Here is an 11,341-nt window from a genome sequence, read left to right as displayed (position 1 = left end):
GAAAAATTACATACAAGAAAAATCTTGCTACAATGATTTGTTCCTTGTAACAAAACACCACCAAGATAACACCAGAAATACATATTCTTCAAAAGCGACGGCCCTAAGAAGAGAGCAGTGCACAAGCATCGTTGTCGTCCTGATCATAGATCATAGGTTCACCCAGGAGAAAATTCGCGCTGACAAAACAATACCTTCAAAGCGACTATTGCCAGGCACAAACAATTAAGACCATACCTTGGGTTTTCACCTTGAGAGTTTCGACTCTGAATTTCTCCTGTGATGTCGCCCCCACTTGCTGTTACCGCTGCTCCAAGTCATGAATCACCAACCCAAAATCCCATCGCCACTAGGACTTGAACCACTAGTACCGGTCCGTAGATCTCGGCTTTCATGCAATTCTTCATGACTGACTTCACCATGGAACTGTTCCACGATGGAAACCGACTACAATTCTTTGCATCGCTCCTTCTGAAACCAAACGGTCAGAAAAATCATGGTTGCACGCGGTTGAATATCATCCGATTCGGCAATCTTTGGCATGTCGTCCATTGGTGTTCACCGGAGGAGCCTTCCGGGCCAGATCAATGAAGATATGCATCAAGCAGATCTTCGTCATGGTGTGAGAGGGATCCTAGGACCACCTCATTTATTCAAGCTGAGCCAACAGTCCCCACGCCACCACCCAGCTCCCAACGGGGCAAGTCAATGCACCGGACATAGCCAGTGCCACATCCATGTCCACGACTGAAGCCTGACAATGCCACGAGGCTAGGATACTGGGCCACCACCACCAAGGCCAACGGTGGCGGCATCACCACCACGGTGATAGTCCATCATCGCAGCCGGTGACCATAACCGCGGTATCAGACCCGTAGCCCCGCCGAGGCCCGAACCCTGGGCGGATCTGGATCCGGACGTCGCAACCATGGGTGCACCACCACCAACTGAAGGATCTCCTCCTCCATCGCCGATGCGTCGGAATCATCGCTGGAAGGCCGCATCACAGCGCCGCCGCCGCAAGGAGAGGGAGGTCACTTCCCACGGGAAAAAATCCCCGCCATCGTCGGTACCTCACGGGCTTCGCCCGATGGCGATGATAGGACGAGGAGGAGAGATGTGGAGGACTGCAATAGCCGGCGGCATTGGTTAGCACATGTGGGTTGTTTTGTGAGGTGGGCGTGGGTTCCACCTCATTCTCCCATATTTTCTCACTTCTTCTGCTCCTCCTCATCCTCCTCCTCTCGTTGGTCCTCCCTAAATGGAAACCTATGCAAACTGAGCTTGGTCCTAGTAGTTAGGTTTCTTGTGGTGGAACCATCCCACCTAGGTTCAGTTATCTTCTTCTTCTTCTTCCTCCCCCTCCTCATCATCATCATCATTATCCTCCTCCTCCTCCTCCTCTCGGTTGTCCTCCCTAAACGGAAACCTATGCAAACTGAGCTTGGCCCTAGTAGTTAGGTTTCTTGTGGTGGAACCAGCCCACCTAGGTTCAAGTTATAGATTTCGCGAGGTATTTGCAGTTACCTGAAATTATTCTAGTAATTAACAGGTATTTTTCTTTCAATGGTAGGTGTCTGTCGTGACTTCATCAGCCTCAAGACTACCGGCTCATTCCCTCAGAGGTACACATAGGGATATGGTATACGTGTGTGAGTTCATATGGGTGAGATTATGTGTGTGTTTGTGAGCTTCACCTTTGTAATGTGTTCAAAAAAAATAATTTAAAACCTACGTGAGACTTGGGTAATAATCCGGGGGCCTATATAATACATTGTATTGTTAGCACATTCATAATTCATTGTATTGTTAGCACATTCATTTTATAGGTAAAACAAAAACCTCGTAATATTTGGATAGAATACCATATCTCACTTACAAAATCCAAAGAGGGCCATCTAGTACTTGTAGAACAGAATACATCACTACATATGAAAGCACGCGTACAATTTTGACATCATCATGAACGGGATATATTACTCTCCCTGCCCAGACCGTTTCTTGCCACGGTAAACCTCTGCATCTGCAACCAACGGCGCCACTCGATCAATCGAGAGAACCGCGCCATGAGCCGCCCGCACGCGGTGCTCATCCCGTACCCGGCGCAGGGCCACGTCACGCCCATGCTGCACCTCGCCAAGGTGCTGCACGCCAGGGGCTTCTTCGTCACCTTCGTCAACTCCGAGTACAACCACCGCCGCCTGCTCCGATCCCGCGGCGCCGACTCGCTCGCCGGCCTCGACGACTTCCGGTTCGAGACCATCCCGGACGGCCTGCCGCCGTGCGAGAACGATGATGTCACGCAGGATATCCCCTCGCTGTGCACGTCCTTCGCCATGCACGGCGCCGCGCTCCTCAGGGACCTCCTGGCGAGGCTCGACGACGCCGGGAGGCCGCCGGTGAGCTGCCTTATACCTGACGGCGTGATGAGCTTCGCCCTGGAGGTGGCCGAGGAGATGGGCATCCCGGCCCTGGTGTTCTGGACCACCAGCGCGTGCGGCTTCATGGGGTACCTCCACTTCGCCGAGCTCATCGACAGAGGCTACGTGCCACTCAAAGGTACGACCCATCGAGCTTGGAGTACCAAGTGGTCGCTGGATCAGTCTGAAAATTATCTGAATTCTGTGAGTGTGTGATTCACTGAAAATAGTCTGAACATGTCGTAGACGAGAGCTACCTGACCAACGGCTACCTGGACACGGTGCTGGACAGGGTGCCCGGGATGCCGGGGATACGGCTGCGGGACATGCCCAGCTTTGTCCGCACCACCGACCGGGACGACGTGATGCTCAACTTCGACAGCGGCGAGGCGCAGAACGCGCACCGCGCCCAGGGCGTCATCGTCAACACGTTCGACGCCGTCGAGCAGGACGTCGTCGACGCGCTCCGCCGCATCTTCCCGCGCGTCTACACCGTCGGTCCGCTCCCGGCGCTCGCGGTCGCCGCGGCGCGTGCGCGGCCGGAGCTTGAAGCGATCGGCGGCAACCTCTGGAAGGAGGACGCGAGCTGCGTCGCGTGGCTCGACGCCCAGCAGCAGCCCGGCTCCGTCGTGTACGTCAACTTCGGCAGCATCACGGTCATGTCGCACGCCCATTTGATCGAGTTCGCGTGGGGCCTGGCGCGCTGCGGCCGCCCGTTCCTGTGGGTCATCAGGCCCGACCTCGTCGCCGGCGAGACAGCCTTGCTGCCGGAGGAGTTCGCCGATGAGACCAAAGACAGAGGTATCTTCCTGAGCTGGTGCCCGCAGGAGCAAGTCCTGGGTCATCCGGCGACCGGGCTGTTCCTGACGCACTCCGGGTGGAACTCGACGCAGGAGAGCATCTGCGCCGGCGTGCCGATGATCTGCTGGCCCTTCTTCGCCGAGCAGATGACCAACTGCCGTTACGTGTGCGCCGAGTGGGGCATCGGGCTCGAGATCGACAGCAGCGTGAGGAGGGAGGACGTGGCAAGGCTCGTGCTCGAGGCCATGGACGGCGACAAAGGCAAGGACATGAGAGCCAAGGCTGCGATGTGGAAGGAGAAGGCCGTAGCGGCGACAGAGGAAGGCGGGACATCGAGCATAGGGATTGGCCGTCTGGTCGAATTCTTGCTTGGAAGGAGTGATCCTGAAAGCTGAAATCTCTCGTGTTGCTGAATCAGTCCTAAACTCCCGATCGCTGCTATGGTTATAGAAAAATTACAGCATGATGTAAACCATTTCCCACTGTTCAGATCTTTTTGTGTATGGAAACCACAGGGACTGATCCCGAGTCCTGAATTTTTGTTGTGTTGCTGGATCAGTCCTATTTTTTCCAACTGGGTTAGCCCCCTTCTATTATTTGCATAACGGAAATAATAAGTTTTTTTACAAGAAAGAAAGAAAGAAAGAAAGAAAGAAAGGGATAAGAAATAGAAGTTAGAAAAACGAGGTATCATCAGGAAATCCGCTGCGAGTGCTCGCCCCCGAGCATCACTACGGCGCAAAACATGATAATATATATTTCCCCTAAACAAAACAAAGTTCAGCTAACACGACAAACTACAAGTTCATACAACCAGCTATAGCAAGTAACAAAAGTAGGTTTTTCATCCTGCAGTGAGCCTCAGGTACTTGGACCTTCCGATTCCAGCAGCATCAGGAATTTTTGTTGTGTTGCTGGATCAGTCCTGATCACTGTGATGGGTATTTGAAAAGTAAATTACTATGTAATCATATTCCACTGTTCAGAACTTCTGGGGTTCATGTTAATTTCTGGACTGAAGCAAACAGGAAGATAGATGCTTCTATACAATGTTGTTTTTTGTCCGAAGTTCACCTGTCTTGGTACACGCATTATTCTCTGTTCTCAAAAGATGATAATAGGAGTTGCAAGACAGAGAAGACGGCAGGCAACAGCATGTGCGCCCCTCCGAAACTTATTGTGGTAAATTCCATTTCCTGACGTGAAATTCAGTTTCGCCGTACAATGGTTTCACCAAATAAATGCATTACAGAAATTGGAAAAGAATCAGAATTAATGAAAGAACAAATATTTGGATGCTATTTTTCAGTCAAGTGAGTATTTTGGTGCTCCTTTACGGACCACCAACAGTCCTCTCCAGATCGACATCAGATCACTTTGGCACAGGTTTCACTTCGGCAGGTCAATTTGAGGTGTTTTGGTCTGAATTTGATGTTTCAACAGCCGTTGACACTTCATGGTTATCTTCGCTTGTAGCCTCGGTTGCAGAGATAGTCTGTGTAGGTTGAGAATCTGAAACGTATGTCAGCAGTAAGGCATATGAGTTTACTGCAAAATTCGAAACAGAATTGGATAAAGAAAGCTGGGAACAAGGTCCCTGATTCCGGAATGTCAGTATATGTAGTAAACCAGTATAAATTGTTTGGTTGTCTCAAAGATAAATAACAAAGCCAACTGAGAGTGACATACCGGATACATCATCAGACTGCCTTGAGATTGCACGAGCAGGCAGCTGGAGTCTGAAATTAGGAGGGAGCGAAGGTGCAGACTGGAAAGAACCCTCGCTCTGCTGCGCCATCGGCTGCTGAAAGAACGGTGGGCGCCCAGCCTGCTGCATCAGCGAAAAGCCACTGGCCCTTGGATTCTGGCCACTAGGCATGTACCCTAGGTACGGGTAGGGTGTTGATGAAGGAGAGGTTTGACCATATAACTGCGAGAAGTACTGTTGCACTTGAGGATTGTAGTAGGCCTGCTCATAAGTTTTCAGTTTCAGTCAGTTCATTAGATAGAAAATAAGTGGGTTAGTACTGTGCTAGTGGGACATTCGTGTAACTTGCAGTTTTCTAATTCCAAGTAAACACTGTACAGCTATCCAAGATTCATTCCTGAAGATTGCCAGTATTCAAAGTTCTATAGTTTAAGAGGTGAACCACGAGTATGTGTATCCTGATCTCAGACCATGAACATTGAACACTAAACAAGTGCAACTTATCGGAAAATCACTAGTAGTAGCTCCCAACCTCCGGTATATTAAAAAAAAAAGAGCAAAAGGTTTATTTTTGGGTCTCCGAAAATTCTGAAAAAAAACATACAAGTACATATACATGTCTAGTATTTACAAGCAAATTTGCATCAAATATCATTTCATATGCAACCTGCACAAAAATGACAAATCTTGGAAGTAAAAAATGAGTTATTTTCTTGCCTCTTCAGAGCTACGATTTGGTGATTTTTGTGTATCCTGCAATACTACATATTATCTAGCAAAGATCTCTATATATGTAGATAACATGTTTATCCACATAATTATTTTTGGATTTTATAAAACTTCAAAATACAGTGTTCGAATTTTTAAATACGAAGACATGGGATCTCCAGAGCCAAAACAACTTTTATGTTGGGAGTATTGTTTGCCATTTATTATAGCTGGGTAGCTGCATGTGATCGAATTAGAACAACAGAAATAACAGTGACGAAGATGAATGGAATGCTTGCCTGGTTGTATGGATAATCAGGTGGGTACCAATACCTGCAAAAGTTTACATAACTTCATCAGTGCCTTATTGAAGATCTATTGGGATCAAGCTGGGGAGGACCCACCATTTCCTCTCGGAGACACATGTACGAACAATCATGGCTGTAAAGCTCAAATTTATCTCAGACACTAAGTTACTTTCTAGATGGGGCCATATCAAACAAGCACTGCATCTTCCTCTGCCTCCATTCCAGTAGTACTGGTATTAGAGCTTACTTGCAAGAATCCACAGAAACCTGGCTGGCTAACCACAACTCCTAACAAGAAAATTACTCCTACTTTGCCATAAAATTAACTAAAGAAAAAGAAAATGTCTATCAATTGTGTATTACAAAGAATTCATTTAAACTCAAAGTTAAACTTGTAAAGTCTAGTTGCAACATGCATGTGAGTAAGAAACTAAGAATGCATGACTAGTCACTTTCCCCTAACACAGAAATAGATTTGGCAAAAAACATGTACAAAATCCTAGTACCATATCAAACAAACAATCCTTCCTTTACTTCCATTTCAGCAGTAGTTGACTACTCGTATTATTCATACAAGAAAGTGTTTGCCTGCAAGAATCTGAACACACCTGGTTGGATAATCACAACTCCTAACAAAGCATTGACTTCGGCAAAAAAAAAAAAAACACAACTAAGCCACCTAAAAACTTAAACTTGTAAACCACCAAATCGAAAATAAGTAAAAATGCAGAACCGCTTGCAATTTGTACCTTTCTTTTGCATAAACAATTAGACTACTTTTAATGGGCGTCAGGTTATAAAGAAGTTAGTTAAACTCAAAATTACTAAAGAGAAAGAAAATGTCTACATCGTATATTATAAAGAAGTTAGTTAAACTGAAAATTAAACTTTCAAACTCCACTTGCAACTTTCATGAGTAAGAATGCAGAAACCTTGTGCAATTTTTACTCTTTTTTTTGTTTTTGTTTGCAGAAGCACCTCAACGACTTGTCGCTAACCGGACCAGGTCATGGATTCATGTGCCAACGATCTGTACACGCCTGTACAATAAATTCATATATGGGGCACGTCAACCGTGACCCAGAAGCACTGCTCCGGCGAGATAGCCAAGTGGCATGAAGATCTGGACGCGGCCATTAAACTCTCCAAGCAATGCCAACGAAGCGCAGAGACTGTTTGCAGGCAAGGCAAGGAGGGATAAGAGAGGCTTGAATGCCCATCTCCGAGCTGCAAAGGCCTAGGGCCTCCTCGGAGGGCCCAAGACGTGGGGGAAACGGGGACCTGTTGCTCCTTGCTAGTACCAGTACTATCTGAAGCAAGGAAGCGGAAACCGAAAGCGCTGCTGCGCGAAAGCAACCCGACCCTGACCTGACCTCGCTCTCGCTCCGAGCAGTGTGTAGTCGATTCGGTAACCCAGACCATCAGCTGCAATAAAGAGCACCACAACCAACAGCGTCTATGTTCTGTTCTTCGCTTCAGCCAAGGGATCGGTGTATGAGTCGTTATCAGCTAAGAAATGTCAAACTAGAGCGTTTACATCAGGATCAGCAATGCTCTGAACCACACACAAAATGTAGCAACTGCGACATGTGTTCGATCGTCGCTGTACGAAAACAACGCTTTGTATCTATCACTCTCTGAATTTTTCAGCAATTAGCACCTAATTTCTACCTTACCACGAAACTGGTTAATCAACATTTAACAAGACTAGTGACTAGTCCCTAGCCAAGTGAGGGTTCAGAATTTTCACTGTGCAAGGATATGATGCAGCAGGCCATCAACCGTGGTTATGACTGCACTGTGATTTTAAGGTGGAACTGACATGATACAATATATGCATAGGGTGTGTGAAATGACACTCACCCGTACTGCGAAGGGTGGTAGAACATGGCCTGAGGCTGGGTGGGCATCTGCTGGTGGCCGTGCTGCGACTGCATCCTGCCGCCGCCCACGTACGCCGGCGGGCCCGGGGGCTGCTGATCCGGCAAGTGGGGCCCACGCTGGGTCCTCCCTGCAGACATAAAAAAACCATGAAGAAATAAATTCAGACATGTTATATGCTGCAGAGGAAGCAACTCACAACAAACAAGCAAATAAATGTGCCGCGCAGAGGTCGTAGCAGATCACGTAGTCATGTGTTTCGCAGACAGGACATGAGGGCAGGGGGGCCAAGCCAGGTGTTGCAAAACAGTCGTATGGCCTATGTATGCAGGGGGAGGGAGAGATACCATGTGCCCTACGTTGGTCTGGGTTTGACCACATATGCATGGGTATTTTTCCTATGGTCTTGTTATTCTCACAAGTTAAGTGCATGCCAAAACTAATTACTTTAACTTTTTCGTGAAAAATTGAAACGATGGGATTTTCCTGGTCTCAACAATGAATATTCTCTTAGGAGAAGAACAAATGGAAGAATTACGGAGGTTTCTTTACATGAAAGATTGCTTATGCTAGATCGTTGCCAAATAATGCGAGGCTTTTTCGTGACAAAATCGAAACTATTGGATTATTCTGGTGTCTGCATTTGGCCAATTCTTAAAAAACAAAGTAAAGGAATCTTTCACAGAAGAAGAACAAATGGAAGAACTGTGGAGGTTTTCTTTATATGAAGCATTGCGTAGGCTAGATCATTGCCAAATAATTCAAGGCTTATTTTTAGCTAGCTGGCTAAGCTAGCTTGCACTACAACCTACTCCAGTCTGGACGTCCGGTACTCATGTGCTGTAGTGCACTAGGCCTAAACCGATTCCAAGATACAAAAACAGCGTGCAAACAACCCAACCGTTTTATAAAAAAAAGGTTTAATATGTACTCCTCCGAAAAAGCACCACACAAAGCCCTAATTAATAAACACCGGGACGATACAGCAGTTGCAAATGGCATGATATCGTGAGGTCAAAAATCACGCGCAATCGCATACATATAGAATGAGCACAAACGAACTGGGCGATCCGAGCAGCTAGCATGCATGATGCAGTATCTATTCCCCACAAACTCGTTGTCAACCACCAAAACCCTGTGGAAGAGAGATAGAGATAGAGTAGTATATGCGTGGGAACGCTTTCGTGATGCCGTGCACTCATCTTGACCAGAAAGGCAAAGCTAACGGCCAGGGTTCCCGATTCTCCAGCGATAACATGCCGCTTTCTCGCTGGAGCGATCGGTGGTGTCGCTGCTTAGAATCGAAGCAACTCCTTTCCCTAACGAGTAAGCAGCGGCAGCCAGAAATATGTAGCCTAGAACCGTCGATCAACAAATCGAATAAACCCCATTGGTAATGCTATTTACTACTCACCCAATCAGCAGGAAAAAAAAAGAATGCTTAGAGATCATCCTAGGTCAATGTTTCCAAACTTCAACCAGTTTTGTATTATGTATGCATGAATATATATATATGATCGATAGTAGAAAACTAAGGCCAAGATAAAATGTAATGGCATATTGACTGAAAACAGAGAAGTAATGGTCAAAATGTTGAACCGAAGAAAGAAGTATATTTGTGGAGGCCGGAGTGAGCAGTACTCGTCCAACCGATTAAGGTGAGTAATCAGTACAGGAGCAGTAAGTGAACGCATGCAGAGGCCAGGCTGGCGAAAGCACAGCCCCAGCGCAGCCATGAGTGTTGTCAGGAAGCATGCCCCCCCTCCCAATGCAAATGCAGACCAGGTACCCCCGAGTCGAGTCGTCGTCCTGCTGGCGCCCGGGCCTTTCAAGGCTGGAGCCCGGGCCCACCACCCATATGCCCGCCGGCTAACGATTCCGCCGCACGCCAACGAGGTAGGAGAAGGAGAGACGCGAGAAGAAAAAAAAGGCGGCGGCGCGAGGCGTGCCCTAATCAAGCTTATCCTCCCGTTGCTAATCGCGTGCTTGTGCCGCTAATCATGTCCCGATTATTGCTCCTGCCATGCACATGCGCGCGCTGTGCTTGCAAGGAACGGAACGGGAGGGAGGGAGGGAATAAAGATGAATAATCGTGGGTGCTCACCTCCTCGCTGCGGCGACGGCGACGGGCGCGGCGGGCCCATGGACGCAATGTTGCAGTTGGCGCGGCGGCCGGCGATCATCGGGTTGGGGTCCTGCACCGCCTGCCGCGCCGACTCCGGGTCCCGGAACGTCACCTGCAGACAGTACCAAAATAAGCACGATACCAAGGGCGGCTGATCGCCGGCCGGAGGGGAGAAGGGGAAGAGAGGTGTACGCACGAATCCGTATCCCTTGGATCTTCCGGTGTCGCGATCGGTGATGACGACGGCCTCGAGGATCTCGCCGTAGTCCCGGAAGTGGTCGTGCAGGCCCGCGGAGGCCGTCTCCCACGCCAGCCCGCCCACGAACACCTTGGTCAGCGTCGTGTCGCCGAACCGCGACCGGTGGTACGGCACCCCGCCGCCACCTCCTCCTCCTGTCCCCGGCGCCTGGGCCGGCGACGACGACGACCCGCCGGCGGCGGGCGAGGAGGAAGACGACGACGGAGCCGGCGCCGACGCCATGTCTTGTAGCAGCAGCAAGGTAGGACGCAACCGCACGACGCCGCGCGCGTGTAGAGAAGACTCGCTCCTTCCTATTTGGTCTTGGGGACTCTCCAAGTCTTGCCGGGATGGAACAAGATATCAGCCTGGACTCTCTTCGGACCCTTATTACCCGGGCGTGGGCAGTTAGTGTTCCTTCTGGCCGGGCCGGTTCGGTCCGATCCGGCGCGGTAACTGCCCCTGCTCTCTCCTCCTCTCGATCGGTTTCCAAGTGTTGGAGAGATGTCCTTCCATAACCCGCCCCGCTCTACCTCGGAAGAGATATGATGGACTCTACTCTACACGCCAGGAAGAAGAGAAGAGGGGAAGGAAGAAGAAAAAGAGAAGGGGCGGCTGTGCGTGTGCTATGCGCTGGAAGGAAGGGGGATGACAGCTGCGTGGCCCTTTCTGCTTCTACTCTACTTCCCAATGGGCCGCCCGGCTATAATAAGCTCGATGCCTCCTTGCTGTACTCGAGAGGTGCTCCCTCGCAACGCAGGCGTACGTACATGCACATAGAGCTGCCTGCCTGCCACCTTCCCCCACTTGTGCGATGCCGATGCATTGCCCCGTCGCTCTCCATCGAGCGCAACGAACTCATTAGCCAAACGGCGGCATATCTATCTGTCTGTCTAACTATCATCTACTCTGACGAGATCGGGTTGGTGGCGGAGGAGCTTGCCCGCATACGGTTGCGGTTGCTTGCGGGCTTGCTGCTGCTAGCTTCTTCCTGCTTGCACGCATCGGGCATCGCCCGCATACTCGACCAATTCCGCCTCGTGCGCAAACCTCCACACGCTAGCTAGCTACCCAGCGAACACTGTAGTAGAGAATTTATCCGAGGAACAATCCAAATCCATTAACTTGCTAGCAAATGCGGCCTAATTAAAC

General features: G+C 49.3%; 2 protein-coding genes across 2 annotated transcripts; one reads left to right on the top strand and one right to left on the bottom strand.

Annotated features, from left to right (window-relative positions):
• Nucleotides 1-1,873: 1,873 nt before the first annotated feature.
• Nucleotides 1,874-3,817, top strand: LOC127305837 (7-deoxyloganetin glucosyltransferase-like). The gene is made up of 2 exons (XM_051336402.2): nucleotides 1,874-2,559; nucleotides 2,667-3,817. Exons 1-2 carry the CDS (start codon nucleotides 2,067-2,069, stop codon nucleotides 3,614-3,616), a joined length of 1,443 nt encoding a protein of 480 aa, XP_051192362.1. The 5' UTR covers nucleotides 1,874-2,066; the 3' UTR covers nucleotides 3,617-3,817.
• A 578-nt stretch (nucleotides 3,818-4,395) lies between these two features.
• LOC127305838 (uncharacterized) lies at nucleotides 4,396-10,859 on the bottom strand. The gene is made up of 6 exons (XM_051336403.2): nucleotides 10,148-10,859; nucleotides 9,931-10,063; nucleotides 7,809-7,956; nucleotides 5,937-5,970; nucleotides 4,911-5,190; nucleotides 4,396-4,733 (listed from the first exon to the last, which is right to left on the bottom strand). Exons 1-6 carry the CDS (start codon nucleotides 10,430-10,432, stop codon nucleotides 4,624-4,626), a joined length of 990 nt encoding a protein of 329 aa, XP_051192363.1. The 5' UTR covers nucleotides 10,433-10,859; the 3' UTR covers nucleotides 4,396-4,623.
• Nucleotides 10,860-11,341: the final 482 nt, after the last annotated feature.

Source organism: Lolium perenne, chromosome 6, assembly GCF_019359855.2.
Source record: "Lolium perenne isolate Kyuss_39 chromosome 6, Kyuss_2.0, whole genome shotgun sequence".
NCBI lineage: Eukaryota > Viridiplantae > Streptophyta > Magnoliopsida > Poales > Poaceae > Lolium > Lolium perenne.
Note: the sequence above shows the minus strand (reverse complement) of the source record. Positions and strands in the feature narration are given on the sequence as shown.